Genomic DNA, 27,065 nt, shown 5'->3' with positions numbered 1-27,065 from the left:
ATTAACCATCACTAACTCCCTCGACCAGATGTCAGTTCTGCTTCAATTATGCGTACGTGTCAGAGAAGGAGTTTCTACATTAATCTGTCATTTGTTCTCTTTGCTTTTCAGACGAGTTGATCTTAAACTCAAAAAGCTGGACAGCACCAAGTCGCTGCTAATTAAATCCGAGCAGCTGCTTCGGATTGAAGATCATGACTTTGCAATGCGGCCTGGCTTTGGAGGTAAGAAACACAAATCAAATCTATCTATTCACAGAAAGCCTGAATATATATTTAATCAAATATTCTTTCTCTTTTTTAAATTAATTTTCGTAACATGTGCTCTCCTGGCAACTCAGGGAGGTTTAAGTAGGTTACTGTGCTGCTGTTACGCCAACCACAAAAAACACTGGTGACCTAGATTGTCTGCTGTGTGAGACGATGACAGACAGCCTAGTAGGCTACAGATACAATAATCTGTGTACTAATTCTGTGGAAGAAAAGCCTAATGTTATATGACATTTTCGTGTTGCATAATTATTAGAATTTAAAACTAGAAATGTATTATTTGTATCCCCGTTTCAAAGACTGTAAACGATAAGCTTTGTGTTCTTTCTGTGCCTCGTAGCCGGGTGAGGATTTAGTTTTGATTTTAACTATATATAAACCATGAATAATAAAAAACAAACTTTATCTGAAAAGAAAATGCTCTGGTGCTTCAGAAACAGTCTGTTTTTTTCTGGGTGGCTGTCTTAATCCTTTCAGTGGATGTGTTTACGTTTTCTTTTTAATCAGACGCACAAAATAACAGTCGTCTCTGAGTCCAACAAGTGACTCTTTCTTGACATTTACGAGCAGCTATTTTAATTAAAAGCCTTCATTGCCGAGGTGTTGTCCTCTGACCACTAGACTGTACAGACTTCCTGCATGTGTCGACTCTTATGACCTGTTTTCTTTGCAAACAATAAGGTCTTACAAAACTAGCATTGTGTGGCTGGTTTGAAATGAGTGTTCAGTAAAATGTCTGGTGTATCAGTATGTGTTTGGTATGGTTTTCATCTGGTACACTTGTGAACTGTATGAGTTCCTCTCATTGTAGTTCTTGATGCACATCAGTAAATACACATGTTGCTTTCTGAATACCTTTTGTCAAACATTACATTTTCTCATCAGAAAACAGTCTGTCTGGAGAAAATATTTTAAAGGTTTGGCCAGTAACCATTACTTTCCGTTTCATGCAACGCTGATGTTTCAAATAGCAACTAAAGTCGTGACAATAGAGTTAGAGTTGAGAGACAGCGTTTACAACATATTTTATTCCCCAGCAGCCTTTTCCTAGTTCATTTTAAGCCAATGAAAAGCTAAATTGACATCAAATGATAGGGTTGCAACATTGCATTACGGCTACTGCGTTTCACTTTTGCTCTCTGCACAGCCTTTTAGCTGCGTACAACCAAAGCGTGTTCGCTCGATACCAATTGGACTGCAAACAGAAATGTTTAAACACCTCTTGCCTACCGATTCTGAATGAATATGCTGTCATCTGTTTTTAGCAATATTCAGTGACATAACATTAAAAAAAATCAGCAGGTCTTTACCTCCAGGACCCTACCTGCCTGATATAATCTCTCCCACTCCACTACTCCAATGTAATCGTAGACTGATGGCTTACCTTCATTAGATAATGGCACAGAGGGAACGCTATGTTTAGTACACATCATAAGTTTATAGTGTGACTGGGCGATGAGGGATAAGGTCCAACTATATAGAATATTTAGTTGGGTACACAATGGGTACATGGCGTTGAAACATTTCAGTTGTTTAAGTAGATGTTTGGGTTTATCAATGCAGACTGCCGCCGGCCTATGCGCTCACAATCTAAGTAGATCCTCTTTGTTGCGCTGTTCAATAATGGGCTGGCAACACATGCTCGTAGAGGAGAACACATCCTTAGTTTGTTTCCTGGCTCTGAACCCATTTGACATATTTTCCCAGTTTGGGTTTATCAGGTCATGTGAACTAAAATACCCCCTAATAGGATTTTGATGACAGTGATTGTTTGTCTTGTTGGTGCATCCTGGGACAGGCTTAAGACTCATATTGAAAAGAAAGTTAAAGAGCATAAACTGAATGATTTTCTGGTAGTCTGTTATGAGTAACACAAGGGATATTTATATCCATGCAGATTCTGGTGAGACAGAATCTTGTGATTTAAATCTGAACGGTCTCAAGGCATCTCTAAACTCAGTCATGCTTAAGAACTAGCCAGGGCATCGCTCTAATCCAACTGTTTGTCTTTCGTCAAATCTAGTTTATGTCGTACTGTATATGTCACGATGTGGGATTTACACTTAAATAATCCCTGGCAGATGTGTGATTCATGGACGGCGTGTTACTGTTGCTGAAAAGCTGATCCACTGTGTTTGACCTTTTGTAGGTTCTGCTATTCCTGTCGGCATTGATGTTCAGGTGGAGAGCATTGACGGTATATCTGAAGTAAACATGGTACGTGCTAATAGGATATATGCACTTAGTCTAGGAACAGTGTTTCCTTTTCTCATCTGAACATCAGGGTTGTTTTGTTTTCAGGACTTCACCATGACGTTGTACCTGAGGCATTACTGGCAGGACGACCGCCTGGCCTTCCCCTCCAGCAGCAATAAGAGTCGTACCTTCGACGCACGTCTTGTGAAGAAGATTTGGGTTCCTGACGTGTTCTTCGTCCACTCTAAGCGTTCTTTTATCCACGACACAACCATGGAGAACATCATGTTGAGGGTTTTTCCTGATGGCAATATTCTCTACAGCGTCAGGTAATAAAAATATGTTTTGTTAATATTTTGTTACTCATTAAGAGATAAAAATGAATGTTTGAAGTGAGACAAACTTGTACTGTTCAGCAACAGGGCCCACTGGGGCCAAAAGAGGGTAATTCCAGGATAATGGCACATGGAATTTGCTTTTGTTGTTGTTGTTGTCACTTTTAAGGACACCATAATGGTCCTCAATATTTTTGAAATGTCTTGTCACATTAGCTTGCAGTATGTGATGTGTATTATTGCAATTGAATTCAACTGCACATCCAAAGCTTTCATTGTCCAGCTTTAAGTGTACCTGCGCATATAGGAGTTATGATTGAATCATTTGCATATTAATAGTCCGGTAATTCAATTCAGGTTCTTTTTTTTGTTTTATTTTGTAAATATTAGAGGAAATTAGAGGAAATCTACAGATCAATAAAGACAAAGTGAAATGAATACCTTAAGGTGTGTTTTGGTTGTTTTCATTCCACCAGTCTATGGAAACAAAGCAGACCAGAATTGCGCAGTGCATTACACTGAAGGGTTTCGCCTTAAATAATAAAACAATTTTATAAAAAAGGACGTCAACCAAGATATGAAACAATCCAGTGGACTGTTACTGCGGGGTTTAATGGGCATCGTCTGAAATAAATATAAGAAGCTTTCAGACGACATTCATTTTCATCATATCCATTTCAGCCACAGATGTCGTCAATATGGCGTCATCCCGACAGATTGTAGCGCCAGCGGCCTCTGAGAGAGAGTTAGTGCATGAATGCATCATTTAATGTCCCTCTCCACCACCATATGTTAACATCAGTCCAGTGATATTGTTGTATAGACTTTCTGACATCTTGCTTGATTTATGAGGGTGTAAGCTGTGTTTCAGGATCACGGTGACTGCGCTTTGCTCCATGGACTTCAGTAGTTTCCCTCTGGACACACAGAATTGCTCTCTGGAGCTGGAGAGCTGTAAGTACGAAACAAACTACAGTTGGAACATTTCCTGTTGTTAATGCTTGATAGGGAATTTAAATCGGTTTTCCTGAGGATTTATGTTAATTTTTTTTGCAGTGCTTGCTTGGCATGTTTTGCTGAATAACATGTTACATAACTTTTGATACACTGGTTTTTAATTCAAAAAGCATCGGCTAGTGATACTGCTGAGCTCACTAAATTACATGAAGCAGTAGCCAAGCTTCATAAACGCACGGTAACCCCCGCCATCTTCTCTTTGCACTGAGTAAATATATCATAATCCTCAATCAGCTCTATCTCTGCCCATTATAAAAGTCTGCTCTTCTAATGAAGGACTTACTGGGGATTCTGTTTTTCTGAATCCCTGAACTTGGGATTAATTTCCATGTTGGGAATCTTTTGTTATTCTGGCCTGCTTCCATTTCTCTTTATCTGTCTTAAATTATTTCATGGATGAAGCATGGATCCTGATCTCACAGGAGAAACCCTTTCTGTGCAATCTTTCCTCTCCTCTGATCCATGACTCTTCTGGCAACATCAAAATGTTGACCCCCCTCTCTCCTCTCTTAAAGATGCTTACAATGAAAACGACCTGATGCTCTACTGGAAGAATGGGAACGATTCTTTAAGGACAGACGAGATCGTGCTTTCTCAGTTTTTTGTTGAAGATTTCCAGCCTTCCTTCGGGCTCGCCTTCTACAGCAGCACTGGTATGTGAGCTCAGAGCCGCGAGGGCCCCTCTGAATTGTACCTGCTTTGAACAAACACAAACAAAAAAGTCAAACTAAATAAGCCACCAGAGCTGTTACTGTTCTTTAAATGATGCTGAAGAGTATGATATTTTTTAATGAGTTTATCACCTCAAATTCATGCGTGACCTTTCCTCTAAATCAGGGGTGTCACACTCAATTTCATCGCGGGAGATATCAGCATTATTGTTGCACTCAAAAGGGCCGGTTGTAACTTTAAGACTATATAAATATAAATATATAATATATATATAAAATAATGTATTATATTACATTATTGCCTCTGTATTGGATTATTATCAGATAGGGTAATAACTTCATAATTAACTACATCTGAAAGCACAGGTCTCTTCAGTGCGCATGTCACAAAATGAGATGCATTGTGCGACATGTAGTTGGGCAACGTATTATATTCTTTGCAAGCTCTTGCCGGCCACATAAAATGAAGTCGCGGGCCTTGAGTTTGACACCCCTGACCTAAATGAATCAGTAACACTAAGGCTAAACATCCCGAACTATAGTGCAATGTTGTTTCTGTGGGTTGCCTTATCATTTAAGCATTGACTAAGCCCACTTTTTGAAACCCAAAAAAAAGATGACAAGGGAGATTTGTGTGAAGTGTGAAGTAATCTTGTGGGGACCTTTCCGCTCTTAGAGCTTGTTATATAACTGCAGCTCTAGACAGAAAATAATCACTTTGCCAACTGAGGTCTAGGTTCTCCCTGTAGATCCATCTAGTACTTTCTTACATTCCCAACTTTTACTTTATTTTCATGTTTTTTTGCAACATTTTCCAGACTTTTCTGCTGCTTCTCACTGTTATTATGCCATGCTACCCACTCTCTACCCCACCTCCACTTTCTGTCCGTTTGTCTGTTTCAGGTTGGTACAATCGGCTCTACATAAACTTCCTTCTCAGGAGGCACATCTTCTTCTTCATGCTTCAGACATACTTTCCCACCATGCTCATGGTGATGCTGTCCTGGGTGTCTTTCTGGATAGACAGGAGGGCTGTACCTGCCCGTGTCTCTCTGGGTACTGAGACTACGTCTTCATTTGACCTTTAACACATGTTGACAGATTTATTCAACAAATACAATTTAACTTGTATTTTTATCCAAAATCATCAGTTTTACTTATAAGAAATGCTTAACAATTTAGGTATTTAGCTTTTCTAATTTTTTATGGAGAGATAAGAGCACTGTTTAGCTTATTTTAGCACAACAATAGAAAATAGGGGGAACACTTACAGTAATTGCTAAAAATGAAAAAACAATGGTGAATTCAAGAGGCAGATATTATGACAATAGTCTTTAACCCAATTCAATCTGATAATGTAAACTACATGCCAAGACCTGGTCATAAATAGTAAATAAAGCATTTGAAATGTTTTATCAATCACTCGTAGGTATGACGTAGTTATGTTGTGAAACAGCAGTATGTTTTTCTTCGGCTTTAAGCAACAGTTTGCAGCTTCAAGTCACTAAAATGACTTGTAGTGTTCGGATAAAAGATTCAATTATTGTAGTTATACAGATATTAAAAGACTAACAATTGCCACGGAGAATATTTATAATGCTTCGGTTTGTTTTATGCCTATTGAGTACTGGTGTGGTGTTTCTGATATGAGGATTTGATAATTATATTGTGGATAGGGCTATTTTTTTAATTGCTCCTTTGTATGCAGGCATCACCACGGTCCTGACGATGTCCACCATCATCACCGGTGTCTCAGCCTCTATGCCACAGGTGTCTTACGTCAAGGCCGTAGACATCTACCTGTGGGCCAGCTTCCTGTTTGTCTTCCTGTCTGTCATCGAGTACGCTGCTGTCAACTACTTCACTACCGTGGAGGAGATGAAGAGGCTCAGGAAGGCAAAGGTCATATTCAGCTGTTTGTGGCCTAGAATATCTTGTTAAATAAATAAATAATACCAAATAAATACCATCTGGACAGACTAACTCTCCTCGTCTGCTTTTGTCTCTGCAGATCCCAGACTCCTACGACGCCAACCAGGCTATGGCGTTCGATGGCTGTTTCCATGACAATGACATCGACCTGACTCCTTTTCCAGACACAACCAGCACCTCAAACACAGAGAGGAACACGCAGTCTCGAAACTCTACCGTCTCCGGACCCACCCAGGGAACGAGGCTACGCCGCAAGCACCCTTTACTACAAAACCTCAGCTTCATCATGAGCAACAGCTACATGATCGACTCCTACTCCAGAGTCATCTTCCCCCTGGCTTACCTGCTCTTCAACATCATTTACTGGAGTATGTATGCATCGTAAATCACCAATGCATCAGAGGAAACTATTTATTTAAGACTATTTCCACCACAATACAGTTTAACACCAACAGGCTGCAATAAACTGATTAACAATACTCTGCTATGGGATTCGACCTCAAGTCTGTCTGCTGATGATATCGTGCATGATGTCGTTATGGAAAACATCTGGGATCAGCTGTTGCATTGAATGGCTGGCTATTTTTGCTGATGTTTATATTTTTTTCTCGCATGCCTGTTTTATAAGAAACATACTTTTATTTAAACAAATGTGTTCTATTTTATTTCTTGATTAGACACAGAACATCTTAAAGTATAATAACTGTACATTGTCTTGAAAAATAAATGGATGTTGTGTGTCAAGTTTAAAAATATAATTCTGACAAATATTTACTTTGCTTTATTTTACTTAGTTTTTTTCTTATGTTATTTATTTATTTAACCCTTAGATGCATAAGTGGGTCTTTTTTGACCCGGTGAGGTGGTTTTCTTGAAGTATCTTTGTAATTACATTTTTTTATCATTTCATATTCCAGCTATTCCTCAAAAAACATGTTTTGGATATCATGCCATTCACATTTTTTATTTACATTTTACATTGTAGTTTTTGTATTTCTACCCCAAGCTTCCATAAGTGGGTCAAAAATGACCCGCATGCCTTTTCTATGGAATCCTATGGGAAAACTTTTTTTTTCAAAATGTAAAAGAAATATCTAAAATTATAAATAGTGAAAAATGTAATATAAATTATTTCTAGTGTGAACCAAAATATAATACTAAGTATTATACAAGTGATTTTTCTTAACCAAAATGACAAAAATGGCATAAAAACACATAGGCCTATTATTCTAATACGGGTCCTTTTTGACCCACTTATGGAAGAGTAGGATCCAGTCACTCGTGCATCTAAGGGTTAACAGGGACAGTGCACATTAATCAACATTCCTTTTCATTTAGTGCCAGTTAGCCAAGATGCTATTTTTCATCTGTAGTAACGGGACAGATTTTGTAAGTCACCCTAATGAGACAAAATGTCATTTAAAATAACGAGTAAATACAATCAATAAAAATATGCAACATACAATACTGGAAATGTTAATAAAAAAACCAAAAAATAAAACATACATATTATGAAAAAGAACAGGTTAAAGCACAGGCAGTGCATACAGACAGTGGGTTGTAAGGTGCAGAAGATTGTATCAGTGTTGACAGAGCTGATTCCTTACCAACTATTTAATTGGGATTTAAATACACGGAATGTATTATGTTCTCTGATTGTAGCTGGGATTGAGTTCCATTGTTTAGCAGCTTTAACAGAAAATGAAGATTAACTGAAATAACCTTTCCTGAGTGGAATAATGCAATCTCCTCTTGCTGCACCTCTTTTCATCCTATTTGCGGTTGTCCCTATGATAATAATATCTGTGTACTTTAGCCGTAGACATTCATTAATATTAATTTGACGACAATGTGTCAGTCTTAGCCACAAGGCATTATTTATCTTTGCTCCGCTGCTGTGGCAGTGAACAAACACAGTTAAGGTGCAGCCCTAGAAAACGAAACAATGAGCTGAAAGTTGCTAAAATGTGTGACTATTTTCAAAATACAAGTAGTCATGTTCTCTATTAAGGAATTATTGCCCATTTAGGATTAAAAGCCCAGGAATTAAATTGCTTTATCGATCGTGGAAACAGCAGTTGAGAAAGGGATTCATGTCAAAACCCTTCCTCCACCATCTCATGACGATCATAGCATGTAGAAGACACTACTTCATGCTATCGATCAAACACATGCAAGCCCATATGACAACCAAGAGTGACATAACAGAGGATTAATAGATCATAACAGCAGGCATACAGCACATGAGACATTTAACAGTATACTTATCGGATAGAAGCTTTTATGTGCTACTGCTGCTGCTGCTGCGAGTTTTTAAACGTATAGCCTATATGATGCCGTAACCCAATAATACATTATTGTTTATTCTTTAAATATTTCTGTGACAGAAGTGACAATACACTCAACAATATACTAAAAAAACAATTACATGCTATGCTGTATAGCATTGATACCCACTTTTATATGTTAACATGAAATGAGTTTAAAGGATTGGAGCGAATGAGAAAATATGGAGGGAAGGGATTAGAGTTCATAAAGTCAGCCATAGCCCGGTTGCATAACATGGTGTTAATGTACATGAATCCAGCAGGAAGTCCGTTTTGTCAAAGCTTATGATGAATAATGTGAAGAAACCTGACCAGTTATTTTCTAAAAGCTCAGCAGGGGGGAATATCAGTGCACAATATAGTTCAAATAGAAACATAGGAAAACATGAACATTTTAATATTTGCTCTGGTCTCATTTGTGTGTGTGTACCATATACAGTCTATGGCAGGGGTACTCAAACTTTTTTGTTAAAGGTCCACTTGTGAATTTTATACAAGGTCAATGGTCCGGATCAATGACAGTAAAGTCCCCCCTCCCCGGAGCGGAGCAACGAAACTGAAATTAAGAAGCAGTTTCGGCGCGCTATGCATGTACTTTGGTCAGGAGGTTTTAAAGTGCTATATAAATAAAGTTGGATTGGATTGGATTAATCTACCTTATTTGGGGGCCCCCTTCTGGTCCAAGCACTTGCCTGTCGGTAAACGGCGCCCCTGTATACACACAGACATTCAATACATACATACATACATACATACATACATACATACATACATACATACATACATACATACATACATACATACATACATACATGACATACATGACATACATACAGTATCATGGCTTGAACTAGTGGGAGAAATGGCACTGTTTGTCTGTAGCCAATGCCTTGAACCTCGGCAAAAATGACATTAGAAGCATTAGAAAGTCAAGGTAAACTTGTGGGTAACTTAAATGCGCGTGACACTCGCGCACACAAGTAAATATATGCACGTTCATTCTCAGAACGCGTCAGACACAAGACAATATACATTAAAGGGGACCTATCATGCATAATGCACTTTGTGATGTATTTTATACATAAATATGTGTCCCCGGTGCGTCGGGGAACTCACGCAGCGTCAGAAAATAAAACCTGCTCTCTTTTCCTCCGTAGGCTACCCAAATCTTTTAAAAACAGGAGTACAACGAGCGGATACAGATTTGCTGCCAATCTAACGTCAAATCGGCAGCGGACCAACAGAAATTGCTATCAGAAACAATGTCTGACGCGTTTTGAACGTGTTTTGGACGTAATCTCGTCTTTGTTTACATTAGCAAGCCTCGCTAACACTCAGAGCTAACCTGTACTGGAGAGCACATGTGTTTAAAAAGCAGGAAATCAAAAAAGGAACTCACCTTGTGATAAACCCGCAAGAGAAAAAGCATTTGAGATCCATATTTCAGAAATAATCCTTGATGTGGATAAGAACAGGATGGCGTTTTATTACAACATAATTTAACTTTATCTCCGGTATAATTCTGATCAGGCATTAGCTCCGCCTCCTCTTTTTTTTTTCAAGCTAAGGACCCAAAATCCGCGTTTCTCTAACAGGACTGCACAAGAGGGGTATGAGCAGTATGAGGCATGGCTAACATGGGTGAACTGTTTGGTATTTTAAGCAAAAACTTCACAGACCTATATTTGTATGGCCCTACAATATATTTGTTTCCAATATAGCATAATAGGTCCACTTTAATTTACATCAGAATCTTTTTATTGTATAATGGGACACAGGGTTCGGTCCGGATTGATTTGCAGTTCGGTCCGGATCCGGATCTTCGTCCGGAGTTTGAGAAGCCCTGGTCTATGGTGTGTACATCTGATCTTTATCCTTATGTCGCCCCCTAGTGTACAAACTGGGAACACCTATTATTCCACTGTTCCTTCCTTTATTATTTACAGGTAACGCACGCTGGTCCATTGTCAAATTATGTTGGTACCACAATATAATAGGTCTTGTTAATAATACAATTATTAATGGTTTACTAACCCTAACCCGTCCCTAAAAGCTATTTCATTGACACATTGATACATATCTAATCTGGGCTATCAGGATATGACTGTTCAAATTCAGGAACCCTTCTTTTACATCCACTGCCAGCATAGTCATTTTTTCCATATTTAGTATTTGATTTAACTTTATTTAGTAAATGAGCAGTGTGGCCTCTGAAGAGTGCACAGACAAACACATGGCTTTGACTCTTTAGGGTGTAACTGTATTACAGTACAGTAAATATAGAGGTTAGTCAGTGTAAATATAATTTAAACTGCCACAATAATTGATTAAATTAGTATGCTGCGTCCATATTAAAATAAATATAGAGGTTTGCTTGTGTAAATATAATTTAAAATGTGTGAGTTCAGGTGCGTCACATACAAACGCCTCCCATTATGAGTCCTGAAAAGCAGGTGCATAATAGGACATACACATAATGCTGGTGTGTGATTTCGTATTACGCAACTGTAAATATTTGAATGCCCTTTCTGCAGTTACCCTGGAGACATTTAGTTCAAGTCATGTCTGTCACTAATTACATTAACAAGGTTAGGACACACCCTTAGGCGCACCTTTACTGACAAACAAATCAGAATCAGAATACTTTTAGATAGAAAACCCCCTGCATAAACCTACACAGACATTAGCTGCGGACATTTAGGCTAATCATTTTTTGGAGGATTGTACAGCAATGAGCCTTCTTTGAACTTGTCTAAACTCGAATAATTTCCATGTTCGGGAGGTAGACATTGTTGAGCAGGTAATGTTTGCAACATGCACCTGTTCAGGTTGACGTTCCAGGGGCGTGCCACATGTGTCAGCTTTTGATCCTGCATGGGAAAGTCACAGTGAACTCACTCAGCAGTCTGTCAACAACGCTAGCAACGGGTTTGTGTCGGCAGAGAGAAGAAAATGCACACATAAAGTTTGTCTTTTGGCTCTGTTTTCAAGGCTAGTATTCACCCTCTGGAAGTGATGTCCCAAGGAAATGAGGCTAAAATGAAGAGGACATCTGCTGGCTTTTGTCCTTATGGATCTTCAAGTCGATACACGTTTGGCCCCTCTGTTAGGTAAAGTGGTACGGCTGGTTTTGGTGTGTCTGCTTTTCCTTTATTAGTGCCCACAGCTGGTTTGAAACTGGATTACCCACCAAGCTCTTCTATTTACATATTTACATATTTATTATTTACACCATATTTGTCTTCATTTAAAGAAATTGTATGTTGTCTTCTTTTAGGCTTTGATTGTGAGAATATACTATTTCATATTTAGCTTGGGTATATTAAGTGAAGTTCAGGATCATATTTCCAGACATAATGGCAGTTCAGATAACATTAAGGGGCAGAAGAAAACATTCCCAAGATGAATGGGTCTGTGGATTTGTACTGTTGAAGTAAAATTCGTCTTCATCATCTACATACTGAAACAAAAGATTTTGATTTGTTGAGCAACATCGGTCCTCTACTCTAATCATTGTGTTCTCACCTGTCACAGCTATTGCTTAGATGTTTCTTCTCTCATTTTCTCTAATTCTAATATACTCTATTCCTCCTCAAGTCAATGTACTAACGTTAACTACATTACGTACAGGATGTAGGTGAAAAGGGTTAAATTACATTTCAGTACATTCCACTGCCTCGAAAGGGCTTAGCTGACTAAGTTATATTTGTTGCCCTCTCAGTTGAAGCTTCATGTATCTACTACAGTATATATTTCTCGCTGTGTTGTGGCCCTAGGTGTGCGTGTTCGGTAGAGTGCTGACCAGAGCAAAGCTATGGCAGATTAATAGACATAAAAAACGAATGACTTTGTCTGGTTTGGTAGTTGTATACAAAACCTTTGGCATAATTTCCATCTTCAACGTTGTAGCAATCCACAGAGAAATGAAAAAGAAAGATAATGAGAAATAACAAATGTATTTAGTTCTACATTTTTATGTTCTGATAAATAAATGTATTCTTGGATTTCAAACATCAGCTTTATGATGTTGTTATTTAGTATCTCTAAGGCTTATCCTTTACACCTCATCTGTTGTCCTTCTAATTACATAACACATGTAAACCATGATCTTGTGATGAACAAAAGCAAGTAGTTGTGTTGCCTAAAAATCATTTCACAACGTTAACCACTTGTTTGAAACTACAATGACAAACCTCACTCATCCATTCTGTGAGGATGTTTTGATTTCCTACTAGTGTGAACAAACAACCGATCATATGGGTCGTATTCGTAGTTGAATATTACATATATTACATAACGTTTATAGGTTATTTTGGGCTTTAAATAAAAAAAAACATATATTAAAGCAGGTACCAAAGTTTAGAGAGCTTTAAATGTAAAATAAAACTCTTCTGCTACCACATAACTTCTTAATACACTGCATGGTATAAGCACAGTTTCATAATAGATGTAAACACGACCTGAGCAAACATTCCTCATTTATTCATAAAACCCAACATGTGTTTCTAGACTGTGCGATATGTACTTCTCTCTATGTGTTACTGTGTGCACTTTTCCTTAAGCAGTGATAAAGTTAATGTGTTTGCTCTGTTGTAGTGGACTCTGATTAAAGGTGATGCTTAACAAGAATATGTGTTATAATTGTGTTTGATTTGGCATTATCCATTTCTTAGGCACATTATAAGATATGGTAAATTACTGAATTATCCGAAACCAAAGAGAAAAGCTCTTTAAAAAATGAATACAGGAAAGGCTTTAGCAATTATCAGCGTGAGAGGAAAGGAGATTAGTCTGAGAATATTTTTTACATGACTCACTCTTTCACCTGTGTGATCTGCTGTTCAACAATAGGTACTCAATTGAATGTCACTACAATGGCATTTGAACTAGACTATTTCATTCCATATAGACATTTGAAAAAGTGTTTAAATGATTGTATGTGTTATCTTACAGACTGGAGAAGGCAGGCTCTTGTGCGAAACATTACCACTGTCTGCACATACTTCTGCTGGCCATGCTATTGGCAGGTATGTTCTGACATGAGCTATGACAGCTTAGAGCAGACAATGGAGCGTCAGCATCCGTCATCTCAACTGGACTGACAACTTATATTTAAATATGTCTCCCATGTCTAAATTGCCAGTCATTCAGCGCGCACACACACACACACACACACACACACACACACACACACACACACACACACACACACACACACACACACACACACACACACACACACTACACACACACACACACACACACACACACACACACACACACACACACACACACACACACACACACACACACACACACACACACACACACACACACACACACACACACACACACACACACACACACACACACACACACACACACACACACACACACACACACACACACACACACACACACACACACACACACACACACACACACACACACACACACACACACACACCAATGGGTTTTGCAATATGTAAACTATTACCTGTTATTCTAGTCTAATATCTGTCTGTTTCCTACTGTAACTTATTTGTAGAGGAAGGCAGACAACATGACCAAGAAATAGGAAAAAATTAAGAGATGTGTTGTAATTCAACTACTTTAGGAAACTACCATATATACCTGAACAAACGTTCCGAAGTACATGGCAGTTTACATCTAAGTATAACATATTTAGATGTGATTTAGAATTAATTACAAGTGTCCTATGGACCATTATTGGTATTGTGTAACACACAATAACATAGTAAATAATCACTTGTGAAATAAATGAAACATATTGATGAAGTCTGCAGTATTATAGATGCATCACTTTAAACTTGACTTTACACATTCAGTAATAATGACTATTTTAGCGTAGTGTAAAATACAAAAGTTCTAGTGTCTACACTAAAATAAATGACTCATATTAATCAACATTAAACTGAAGTGTACATTTAAAATGTTCCTCTTAGTCGTTCATTCTGTGCAAACTAAAAATAGTTATTCTGTCTTTTACGCCGACAGGTCAGGCTTCCTGTGTTGAGACCGCTGATGCTCTCCCCACTGTTCCTCCAACAAACACACAGCCTTCAGGTAAACATGCACAGGCATTATGTTATACTGTGTCAAACCCAACTTTACACTTCGCTCATCCACTCTGATCTCAGTAACCATTGAAGACTGATGACTGGAAATACAATATGTTACATACTATTATGCTTTTGGGGGTGTAGTGCGTTATATAGGTGTTTGTGCATGTAAATGGTCTGCAAAGTCTAAAATCCTAAATTTCACACGAAAGGGGGTTTCTCTACCACACACTCCCCCCAGCCTGAAACACCACGATTGTACTCCTTTGTTTACTTTCATAACATAAGGACATCAAGAAACACTCGGCTTCTATTGGCGCACATTATACGTGACCGGATAAGGGGCGTGACAGCTCTACGTTTTTCACCAATCACAACAGAGCCAGTCAGCTAACCAATCAGAGCAGACTGGGCTCTGGTTTCAGACAGAGGGTGAAAAGAGGTGCTGCATCACAAGCAGTATGAGAAAAATAAAGACCTTTATGAACATTAAATCCTGTAAACAAGTCACAGAAGAAGCACACAATACAAATATGAACCTGAAAAAGAGCACAATATGTCCTCTTCAAGATCAGTTGACTAAATAGGGAAAGTACAACTCTGCCTGTGAACAGCTTTATAATGAACTTTGTGGATCAGGGATATGGCTGATATCATCTGTGTTATCCGAGGTTATTTATTATTTTTTCAATCTGTTTACTCAACTACATTCTGTCTTTCCTCCTTTCACAGTATACTCCTTTTTTGTTGTCACTGTGGATGTCAATGAAGAGAAAGATGAAGCGGAGATAGTTGCCTGGGTATGTTTAGGAATAGGTTCCGGACTTGTTGCTAACTAATATACCGGATATATGATCTTTATACCCTGTAAATAAATATAATTAGCATTGTGTTCCTTTCCCCAGCTTAAACAGGTGTTTGCAAACAAGCTGCACACCTGTCTGTCTCCAAACATTGAAGAAACCACTGTCGCACCTACCTCCCCACAAACTACCTCTCCATACACTTCATATGAAACAACACTCGTGAAGACAGCAACATCAACATTACAAAGCTATAATTCAACTACAGCTCTGGCAATCACTAGGCTAAAGAGCAACAACCATACTACAAATGCTACAACTACAACGTTAAAAAGGGACACAACTACTGCAGCTGCAACAGTTACAGTATTTAAAAGCATCACCAGCACTCCAACTGAATCAACTACGGAGTTAAAAAGTATCACCAGAAGACCAGCTGCATCAACCACAGCGTTAAAAAGCATCACCAAAACTACAGCTGGAATGACAGTCTTAAAAAGCAACACCCCAACTTCAGCTGGAACAACTTTGTTAAAAGGCCTCACTACAAACGAACCTGGAAGCACACTTTTTTTTAAAACAACATTGGTAACAAAAGCCACTGGGAACCACAAAACAAAGAAGCCAAAACCAGATAATGGAAACAACAAGCGTCCAGTTCGGGAAATTCGGGCCAGTGTGACAGAAAACAGGTATCTCACGACAATTTTTGATTAAACAAACTAATGATTGAAAGGGTTCAGTGTAGGTAGGTGATAGACAACAATAGTCATACCAAGGTTTTGTTGATATTACTCATGATTGAGTACAAAAATACTGCTTTTTATCTCAGTAGGAGGAGAATGTTGTAATTGTGCTGTCTTCATGATGTCATCATAATCAATGTAAAATCAATTAAGCAAGGTCTTGTTTTTAATTGTTTGTGAGTTCAACTTTGTAAGAGGAAAATGTGATATCTCATCTACCAAAAGTTATACAGACTTTTATAGCAACTTTAAATCAATCTTGTTATGTCAATTTGATTTTCAGTGCGACCATCAGTGGCATAACATCTGATCTATTTCAAGTAAGTCAACACTAAGATGTATCTGTGGGTAACAGTGTGTGTGAAAAGAACGATCATGTGAATTCATTTTTTTTTAACAGGATCTTTGTGTTTCATGCATCAACAAGACTGCAATAAGGTAGGTGAAGTATACATTTTCAAATGACTAAAACGTGTGTAAAAATTTGTTTTGTTGTTAACACTGACCTTATACTTCAGAGAGACCAACTGTTCTGTGTTGCTGAGGCTGAAGCAGAAGGTCCCTTTGTGTTGTATCTTCCGTACGCTCTATGAGGCCAGTCGTTCCTCCTCTGACATCCATGTGGTGGGAGCAAATAAAACCGGTGAGTGTTCGCACAGTCTGAAAATAGATAATAACCTACCTAACAAATTCTCATAATGCAATCAACCTTCTGTGTAATTGAACAGGTATACCAGAGGACTGCAGTTGCAATAATACTGATCAAGACGTTGAATTATGGTAAGGTGTTTGGTATTTAAAATCTTTTTTGTATTTGTTGTATTTTTTTTAAGGGGTATTTATGGGTTAATCTTTAGGGTAAATATATACAGTATGGCCATGTTATGTGCTGCCTTTTTATAAGATTGTATGAGGTTGTCTTGTTTTTATTAATCAAATTCGCCTATCTTTCCACAGTGAAGACACTGGGACTGTGGCTCCTCTAGGCAACTCAACACACTGTGGGGCAGGTGAGCTTTCAACATTTCCTTTGAACATCTTCAAAAAACAGAAAGTAAAGAAAATTCTTCTGATCTAGGCTACATTAATTAACCAACCATTTCAATGTAGACATGTGGCATAGGCCTAGGTTAGCCTACATGTAGTCAAAGTAATGTTGACTTAACTTGGACAGTTAATTGGAAGAGCCGTTGTGAGGCTAAACATTTATTCCAAGGTTTATATTTACATTTTTGGGAAGCAGATTTGTTCGCTTTCTTGCTTATAATGTTTTAAGAAGAACAATACCCATCTGATATATGTAGGCTACCGTAAATATACAGTTACAGCCAGTTAGCTTAGCTTAGCATAAAGACTAGAAACGTGCAGAAACTAGTCCGGCTTTTGTCGGTAGGTAACAAACCCTGGCAAGACCACTGATGGTCACTAATCAACACGTTTTATTTTGTATGTATAAGTTCATTTATTGGCAGCGTGCAGTGTTTTGTTTACCTTTCAATGCATCTCGCGATATCACGCGATATCACGCAAGAGTCGCGCGATCACAAGATCACCTGGCGTGTCAGGTTGGTTTTGTTACCATGGAGAAACAGCAACCGGCGGAACTTCCTGGAAGTCAATGCGCCCAGCCCATGGATGTATAATAAGAACGGCCCAGCCGGCCGAGTTATATAGTCCTGCACAAATCACTCTTTAAAACTGACCCTTTATATAACCTACACACGTTTTATTATTTCTTGTGTAAATAATAGGTGAAATAATGGCACAGTGGCCAAAAATGAGACAAAGGCAGGTTGAATACTGTAATTTAATATTGAAGTGGTTGTTTTCATACTATCATTTAGACCTATATAAAGAAAACCAATATGCTTTGATTTTTTTTCCAGTTCATAGCCCCTGCAACTGCTCTGCCTACTGCAATGGAGTTGGTGAGTGTTTTATTAACAACAAAACCACCTGATAAAATAAGACATTTGTTAAGTGTTATCTTTTTGTTTTCAGAGGCATACTACACTTTTCGATTTTCAGTACAAGATTCCAAGATGAACTTTTCATACGTTTCGTCCATGGTAAGTCAACATGCACGTGTAAGAGTATGTTCAATTATTTTCTTAAGTGTCTCAAATTATACATAAATGAATTATCTAACTCTAATCTCTTGAATATTTCCAGATTTATAGCCTGAGTAAACCAGATTGCCCTTCAAGGGAAGAGTAAGTATTTGCATTCATCAAATCAAATGAAATTTGACATCAATAAATACCTTTTGTTAAAATAAAAATAAATCACAATCTTTGTAATGTTCCTTTGCAGCGATTCATGTCCATTGTCCGTCATTGCATCAGAATACAGGGTAACCGACGACCAAACTGTAATAATTGTGTCTGAACTTCACATTTTAGTTTAAATAGGCAATTACAAGAAAGATCAAATTTGAATATTAAGTGAAAATATTTTTTTTGCATTTCATTTTGCCAATGTGATGCATGGCATTGAGGCAATTGGCCACTGCACATGTGCATCTATATTGCACTTTTTCTTTTTGGTCAGATGTCCATGAAATACAAATGTTTTGCTCTGGATTGACACTGTGGATATTGTGCTTTTTAACAATGAACATTTCTTCCTAGAACGCCAATGTGACATGTGGAAGCACATCAACAAAGTGAGTCAAATCCTACTCATAGCTTTGCTGGACCATTTGCATTGATGCATTTGAACAGTGACTGAAATCTGTACACTTCTGATTTTTTACTTTAAGACTTCAAATATGCAGAGTGACTTTACGCTTTGGCCATGAGGTTCCTATCTGTAATTTGTCGAATGCTGTGATTCATTTGTTTGAATCTGAGCCAGGAATACGTTACATTGGAACCGTGACTCGAGCTGGTGTGTGAACTTAATACAGGGAAAACAAGTCAATTCAACAGCAATTCATGCCGTCAAGAAAATACCTGCAAGTCTATGCTGTAAAACTCCTCATTTGTGTTTTTTCTTTTGTCTCCCACAGCCATTTGTGGAAATTCCTTCAGTGACAATCCACTGAATTCTATCAGCAACATCTGGTACCAATTGAACCTACCTCCAGCTTACTTTTGCCCAACAATAGTAGAGTCTAACCTCCTGACTTGGTTTGTATGATCTACACTATTACAACAAAAACCTGATTTAAAATCTTAACAAATACTTGCACCCAGGATTCTAATTTCTCCCTTTTTTCTTAACAGTCATGGCAGGAAAAATATACTTGTGGAGCTTAAAGAGTCGTGTGATGTTGAGGCGTTTACACCCAGCCCGGATGTGACAACCTCACAACCAAACACCTCCACCTCATCTGTGAATGTAACTTCATCCACCTCATCTGTGAATGTAACTTCATCCACCTCATCTGTGAATGTAACTTCATCCACCTCATCTGTGAATGTAACTTCATCCACCTCATCTGTGAATGTAACTTCATCCACCTCATCTGTGAATGTAACTTCATCTACTTCATCTGTGAATGTAACTTCATCCACCTCATCTGTGAATGTAACTTCATCCACCTCATCTGTGAATGTAACTTCATCCACCTCATCTGTGAATGTAACTTCATCCACCTCATCTGTGAATGTAACTTCATCCACCTCATCTGTGAATGTAACTTCATCCACCTCATCTGTGAATGTAACTTCATCCACGCTGACAGCAACATCTCCAGCTCTTAATGCAACCCTCACTACTGCTAATGTCCCCGAGTCAGGTTTGTTTTCACCTCAGCACTGTGTACAACTCCGTTCCCAACATTGACATCATTATAGCATCATTAAAGTGTACTCTTCTTGACTGCAGCTGAAAGCCAAGCCAATGCACTGCTTGAGTTGACCAAAGACATGTCCAAGCTGAACTCCAGCCAGGTGCGTCAGCTGGTGTCAAAGCTGGAGAGACTTTTGTCGGGCCCAACGGTCAGCTTTGCTCTCGGAAACATCTCCGTCCACATTGTCAGCAATCTGCTCGGTGCCACTCCTGAGGTGCTGTCCGACTCCTCCAACAGGTTTCACATTTCATTTATTTTGTCGTCTACAGAAATGAGATGGTATAACTCAAGACCTTTTTGAGAACTTTATTTTGACAATTCAGTTGCAAGTTGCCCCCTGGGAAGCAGTTCACTTCAAGCAGTCATCTCAAGGTCTGAATAAATGAAGGCAATGGAAAGGCTCCTCAAACTTGCACTCTCTCTAATATCCAGCAAGGGGCGACTCCACTGGTAGCAAAAATACATCCTCTCCTAAAAGAGCCTTTTATCTTTACATCACATGCATGAGAATGTATTTAATGTCCAAATAGATACTGGATTTTTGTTTTGTACTCTGAGATCCTATTTAAATTCAAAGTCGGTTTGTTGTTGGGGTGTGAAAGGGTGAGGGTGAAAACAAAACGCAGCACCGACAGCATCAAATGTCCTGTTTTTGCCTACAAAAAAATCCATAGTATCCTATATGAATGTAATCATATAGTTCTAACCTGGTAGCTGGTAACAAAGGCCTGTTTCTATGGCCCAGAGATTAGGAACCACTGGTGTAACTGAATTTGCTCTAATAATAATTTATGATTTGCGTAATACCAATTACATTTCCTTTCCTTAATTAGCATTATAGGGGTTGTTGATACCGTGGGGTTGAAGCTGGTCCTTGATGGAAAGGTTGAGAACCTCCTGTCCTCCGCTGTGGCTCTGTCTGTGAAACCAGCAGATGGCAGCAACTTCCAGGAAACAGTTTTCTCCATCTCAGACCCTAAGACTGTACAGGTATGACATGAATAGTCCATTTGATTATACCTGTATGAAGCATTGTCTATATAACATGCCATTCTGTTAGTTGCCAGAATGATATTGATTGAATTTATAGATATTTTACAGTAGATGTTGGATGTTTTAGAGGTTTTTAGCCTGAACAACATACATAACTTGTTTAGGTTCTGTACTTGACCTCAATATTTCCATTACTCGATGCTTCAAATCCATTTAATTCCAGAGCGAAATACAACACTTTGTTAGATCACATTTAACCAGTTTTTTTCAGCTTGAGACCCATTACAAAACAGCAATGTCCATTTTGGGCCCCTTGTCACATGTTTCAGAAGCCTAAGAGTTTTATCAGTTCCACAAAAGAGACATTTACCTTTTAAACCTTTAAGAAGAAAAATACCAAGATATTAACACCCTGTATATAATGCAGATAAAGGCATTAAAGAGCTTTGTTAGAACAGAAACACTGACATGTCACAGCATGAAAAACTGTCCATCAATTCCATTTTAAACAATTACAAAAAAATGTTTATCTGTAAACAAAACCCTGCATTACACATACACTGATTGTTAGAGTTAGATTCAGTTTATTCCACACATTTAGAAAGGTTGTTGCAGTAAACTAGGTCACCTTCTTCCTTTAATAACAAGGACATTACTTACAATTATATGTCATGGTAAATCCCTGGATTACAGTTGTTTTTGCACACAAGAAGAAATGGGTTGAGCTTGGACAGATTGACATCAATTACCCCAAATAAAATAGAAGTTGGATTTACAGTCTGATGATACAATCTAGTTGTTAAGCCAGTGTCTCTCTGTTCAGGTCCGTGGGGGTCCCAGCAGGCCCAGCAGGAAGGTGAGAGCAGACCCCCCCCTCCCGCAGGGCTCAATCAAGCTGCCCCCCTCCCTCACTGAGGACCTGACCAGCCAGGAGCAGCAGCTGGTCTCCAGAGTCCAGTTCAATTTCTACCAGAAGGACACAGTTTACCAGGTCAATACTATCAACAGAACATCACAAGAAATAGAACTCATTACAATGCAGACTTGTGCATCAGATCTGTTTTGGATTTAATATCCCTGGTTTTAAGTTGATAAGGAAACAGTTTAATTTAAATATTATAACATTGTCTTCACAAACTGACCCCTTTTGTGTGTTGTGTTGTGTTGTGTTGTCTCTAAATATTTAGGACAGCTCTTTGAGAGGCAAACGCAAACTCAACAGTGGGATCCTGGGAGCGAGTGCGGCCAACCTGACAATAAAGGAGCTCCAAGATGATGTTGTAATTCAGCTGAAGAACACAGAGCCTGTTCCAGTAAGCAAGACTGAATGATTATTTTAATTTTTTTTAATTGTTTGCTTTACTGTTTTTTATTTTCATAGCCGTATTGTCTTTTCGTCTTTAAATATTAGACAAAGGTAAACCAGCATCTACAGCAAATAAGATCACAAGAGAATATCTGAACTTCCTTTTTTCAAAAAATGAGGGGAAAAATAAAGATAAAATGTGTTATACATTATAGCAGCTGCATATTACATTAAAATGTAAAGTTGTACAATTGGACATTGTCAACAAATACTAGCTTCTTTTGCTTTTTCTGAAACTGCAGGCTAATTGTGTGGCTATCTGCGTTTTCTGGGACTTCACATTCAATAGTAAGTTTTCGGATTATCTCAATCAGAATTAAATAAATATAAACAAAGATGAAAATATGATTAATCTGTGTATTATACCTGCAGACGACTCAGGGGGCTGGAATCCAAGAGGCTGCTCTGTCCGAAAAAGCACAGACAACGAGACGGTTTGTGGCTGCAACCATTTGACAAGTTTTGCTATCCTGCTGGTGAGACAATGAGAATTTGCATCCTTTTATTTGGTGAACACTTTTCCACTCTTCTGTAACTTGCCTTTATTTCTCTTTTGCCTACAGGACCTCGCCAGACAGCCTCTAACCAGCCGTACGCAGGCCACCATCCTAACGTTTATCACATATATTGGCTGTGGAGTGTCGGCCATCTTCCTCTCTATCACCCTCCTCACCTACTTGGCCTTTGGGTGAGTTTTAGGATACATTGCATGAATTAAAACTGTTATAATAACCATTGAAGTAGCATATATATATATATATATATTTCATTCGGTCTTGGGTCCTTAAAGGTCCCATGTCATGCTTTTCTGGTTATTACCCGTCCCCTTGTGTGATATGTAGCTTTTTCTGCACGTAAACGGTCTGCAAAGTCACAAACCCTCAAAGTACACCCTGTAGCGAGTAAAACTATAACACAGAAAAGACGTGTCTATGCTGCTCCAGAACGCCTCGTTGGAGATTTTTCTTTATCCTTTTTTATTCTTCCGGGGCAGGTTGACGTCACTAAGTCCAAATGGACCAATCCGCACACACACACACACACACACACACACACAATAACTCACTCAGCCTGAGCTCCACACACACACACACACACACACACACACACACACACACACACACACACACACACACACACACACACACACACACACACACACACACACACACACACACACACATACACACACACACACACACTCAGACCCCACGCAGCAACCAGGAAACGACACCAGTAATCCAGCTCACACTGTCCACTCCTCGAGCCCCACAGGGCGGAGCAGCGAGCCCCGCAACGTCCCGCCAACACGGCACCCAGACCCCACGCAGCATTCTCATCTGTTTGTCATTACTGGTGTCATTTTCTGGTTGCTAACAAACGCCATTGTAAAACAAACACTGATGTTCAGCTTTAACGGTGGTTGACTAATCAGAACAGAGTGGGCGAGCTGACCAATCAGAGCACAGTGGGCTCACAGGGAGGGGGGGGGGGGCAGGAGCTCCAACAAGCCGTTTAGGACAGAGAGTGAATACACATACTATACAGAGATGCTGTATGAGAAAACCAATGTGATTTTGGAACATTCAACAATGTCATCTATTCTAGTAGACCTCAACAATGGAATTATGATCAGAAGAAATGGCCAAGACATGGGACCTTTTAAAATACTCAAATCAATATCTGACGTTGTTTGTAAACTAGACATTGCTAACACATGACTCGAGTAACAGTTTTGTACTACTTCCGCAATCTAAATGATATTGAACAACCAATAAATTAGATAGTGATTGGAAACACATCTGTGTTACTTTGTTTTGACTTCCCAATGGATCGTGGGCTTGTAATTATGAATACAAATATGAAAACAAAAAAATGAAACTGATCTTTTTTCAGATCACTCTTTACAAACAGCTGATTAAGAAAAGTTCACTGATGATTTTTGTTTGAACATTGCAGGAAGTTGCGTAAGGACATTCCCTCTAAGATCCTGATCCAGCTGTGCCTGGCTCTGCTTCTGCTCAACTTGGTCTTCCTGGTGGACGCCTGGCTGGCTCTCTACCCGGAGGCTGTGGGCCTCTGCATCTCCACCGCCTGGTTCCTGCACTACTTCCTGCTGGTGACCTTCACCTGGATGGGACTCGAGGCCGTCCAAATGTACCTGGCCCTGGTGAAAGTCTTCAATAGCTACATTTCCCACTACATGGTGAAGTTCTCGCTCGTCGGCTGGGGCGTCCCGATGATTGTGGTCATTATTGTCATCGCGGTTGACAAGGATAACTACGGCCTTGTCTCCTATGGAAGGTTTTCCGATGGCACTAGTGATGGATTGTGAGTCTTCTGATACGATACCAACAAATATCCAGACACACGAAAAACAAATTCTGCACAAAACAATAAGCTAACCCCATCATTCTCTCCCACAGCTGCTGGCTGAAAAATGACATTGCTTTCTATGTGTCAGTGGTGGCCTATTTCTGCCTCATATTTGTGTTCAACTTCATCATGTTCGTGGTGGTGCTGGTCCAGCTGTGCCGGATAAAGAGGCAGAACCCTCACAATTTGCAGCACCGCAGCATACTGCAGGACATGCGCAGCGTGTCGGGGATCACCATCCTCCTGGGACTTACATGGGGCTTCGCTTTTTTTGCCTGGGGGCCCCTTAACCTGCCATTCATGTACCTGTTTGCCATCTTTAACTCCTTCCAAGGTGAGTTGACTCATACAGGTTTGAGTAAATTGACATAATAGTGAACTAAATAAGCAGAGAAAGGAGATATGCAGTATAATACACATCTTCGGGTTCATGTTTTCATGCTTGAATGTTACAAAACACTTAATTGTTCTCATAATCTTAGTTTGAATGTACCTGTATTCACCCTCGGTCGAAACATGCTTATTTTTGGCACCTGTCTCTTTAAGACTCTCCTGAAGAAGCCCAGTCTGCTCTGATTGGCTTCTGAGAAAAGTTGTAGGTAGTTCTCAGGCGGTAGGAGGGGATACTCAGATAATGGGCGGTGTATTTTACTGAGCCTTTATAAAAGGATAGAATGGGGAACAAAATCTAAAGGGATTGTTGAATCCTATGTATGAGGACATTAAAAAGAGTTTAATCCACTTTTCTAAAGCTTTTTATCTTATAGTGCTCACCACTCACACACAATGTGTAAAAAGTAAGCCCAAAACCTAAACAAATGTACTTTGCAGGTGATATGCTGAACCTATAAACCCTGTTTCTGTTTCTTAGGTTTCTTTATATTTATCTTCTATTGTGCGGGGAAGGAAAATGTGAGGAAGCAGTGGAGGACCTTCCTGTGCTGCGGCAGAATGAGGCTGGCAGAGAACTCAGGTTTTTACATTTCATAACCATTCTGGACATCTATGGTTATTACTCATCAATTATTATGTAACATTTCACCTTTTATTCTGTGGAATTTATGTTTTGAACAGAATGGAGCCGCACTGCAACACAGAAGACCGCAACTAAGTCATCAGTGAACAGAGTCACATCTCTTCATTCCTCAAACTCGTCCCAGTTCCACAACTCATCCAGCTCTTCCTGTTTCCTGGTCAGCGACTCCTCAGAGCTCACTAATGGCATCAGTAAGTGAAGACTGCCTGCCATCCGGATTATAATCCTTAGCTTTGCCTTAAGCAAGACTCAACACATGTAAAACAGGTTTTAATTATTGCTGCAGTTTACTGGATACAAATATTAAACAAGGCTGTGCACTGCAATATTATAATACAATAATATAGTCGTCATATATTGTTACATACCAAATACTGCAGGCTCTTGAGCAAAGTGGCCAGAAGCCCAACACTTTTAACTATGTTTTATTCTCCTACACACTTGTCATACCAGTGTACAACACAACAAATATTTATATTGACTAAATGAGTTGTTCGTTTAACAGTCCTTTTGGAAAACAGAAATAATGCAGTAGTGCTGTGTTACAGGTAGCCAATTTGAAGACCATGTGATCACAGCAGAAGAAGGCTACAGTACGGATGTCGTCCTCAACGAGATCAACATGCAGCACAGAAACCAACAAACGCCCTGATCCAGACAGGACTTGACTGTTTTTCATGGGTTTCTTAGGGCAATTGTTGCCTTTATTGATACAGATGGATTGGAAAGGGGGAGAGAGGGGGGGAGACATGCAGCAAAGGTCCGCAGGTCGGAGTCGAACCCCTGCAAAGAGCACTCAGCTTAATCTCTACCGGGTTCGCTTTGGGCAGCCCAGAACTGAATATTGAAAGGCTCTTATTTTTGAAATACTTGTATATAATGTTAATAAAGACTAATTTATATACTGTCCATCTTCCTGTCACTTGTATTATATGACTTGTAATGAGCAATGGTAATCCTACATTATAGCACTTGATTTTAACACGCTATCCTATATTTAAATTTGTATCTATTGTATCTGGAAGGAACCTGGAGAACCTTTATTCCTTTGTATAGGGATGTTATTGAGATAAGTAGCTGAATAAAAATGGTACATTACACACACTGATGTTGATTCAT

General features: G+C 39.0%; 2 protein-coding genes and 1 long non-coding RNA gene across 3 annotated transcripts; 2 read left to right on the top strand and 1 right to left on the bottom strand.

The window, feature by feature from the left end:
• The first annotated feature begins 127 nt into the window (after positions 1-127).
• Positions 128-7,144, top strand: gabrr3a (gamma-aminobutyric acid type A receptor subunit rho3a). The gene is made up of 8 exons (XM_034200665.1): positions 128-224; positions 2,419-2,486; positions 2,571-2,794; positions 3,672-3,754; positions 4,333-4,470; positions 5,392-5,544; positions 6,197-6,403; positions 6,507-7,144. Exons 1-8 carry the CDS (start codon positions 206-208, stop codon positions 6,803-6,805), a joined length of 1,191 nt encoding a protein of 396 aa, XP_034056556.1. The 5' UTR covers positions 128-205; the 3' UTR covers positions 6,806-7,144.
• Positions 3,615-16,991, bottom strand: LOC117535983. The gene is made up of 3 exons (XR_004567484.1): positions 16,886-16,991; positions 4,341-4,514; positions 3,615-3,752 (listed from the first exon to the last, which is right to left on the bottom strand). It is a non-coding gene; the product is annotated as an uncharacterized LOC117535983 (long non-coding RNA).
• Positions 11,649-27,050, top strand: LOC117535949 (adhesion G-protein coupled receptor G2-like). The gene is made up of 30 exons (XM_034200633.1): positions 11,649-11,857; positions 13,701-13,774; positions 14,766-14,834; positions 15,563-15,630; positions 15,736-16,325; positions 16,663-16,699; positions 16,780-16,817; positions 16,898-17,022; positions 17,108-17,159; positions 17,337-17,389; positions 18,266-18,307; positions 18,381-18,448; positions 18,552-18,592; positions 18,693-18,732; positions 19,010-19,044; positions 19,141-19,268; positions 19,390-19,510; positions 19,607-20,121; positions 20,211-20,412; positions 21,009-21,165; positions 21,992-22,159; positions 22,356-22,481; positions 22,777-22,822; positions 22,907-23,010; positions 23,098-23,222; positions 24,494-24,865; positions 24,961-25,244; positions 25,782-25,883; positions 25,985-26,137; positions 26,495-27,050. Exons 1-30 carry the CDS (start codon positions 11,763-11,765, stop codon positions 26,596-26,598), a joined length of 4,134 nt encoding a protein of 1,377 aa, XP_034056524.1. The 5' UTR covers positions 11,649-11,762; the 3' UTR covers positions 26,599-27,050.
• The last annotated feature ends 15 nt before the right edge of the window (positions 27,051-27,065 follow it).

This window comes from Gymnodraco acuticeps, unplaced genomic scaffold, assembly GCF_902827175.1.
Source record: "Gymnodraco acuticeps unplaced genomic scaffold, fGymAcu1.1, whole genome shotgun sequence".
Classification (NCBI taxonomy): Eukaryota; Metazoa; Chordata; class Actinopteri; order Perciformes; family Bathydraconidae; genus Gymnodraco; species Gymnodraco acuticeps.
This window is presented reverse-complemented; position numbering and strand designations above follow the sequence as displayed.

Excerpts from the sequence above, each read along its gene's own strand:
- LOC117535949 (XM_034200633.1), top strand. The coding sequence starts at position 11,763 with ATGTCCCAAGGAAATGAGGCTAAAATGAAGAGGACATCTGCTGGCTTT. Across the intron at positions 16,700-16,779 it reads TAACATCTGATCTATTTCAA|GATCTTTGTGTTTCATGCAT; the intron begins GTAAGTCAACAC and ends TTTTTTTAACAG. Across the intron at positions 20,413-21,008 it reads CTGTCCGACTCCTCCAACAG|CATTATAGGGGTTGTTGATA; the intron begins GTTTCACATTTC and ends TTCCTTAATTAG.
- gabrr3a (XM_034200665.1), top strand. Across the intron at positions 4,471-5,391 it reads CGCCTTCTACAGCAGCACTG|GTTGGTACAATCGGCTCTAC; the intron begins GTATGTGAGCTC and ends TGTCTGTTTCAG. Across the intron at positions 6,404-6,506 it reads GGCAAAGGTCATATTCAGCT|ACTCCTACGACGCCAACCAG; the intron begins GTTTGTGGCCTA and ends TGCAGATCCCAG.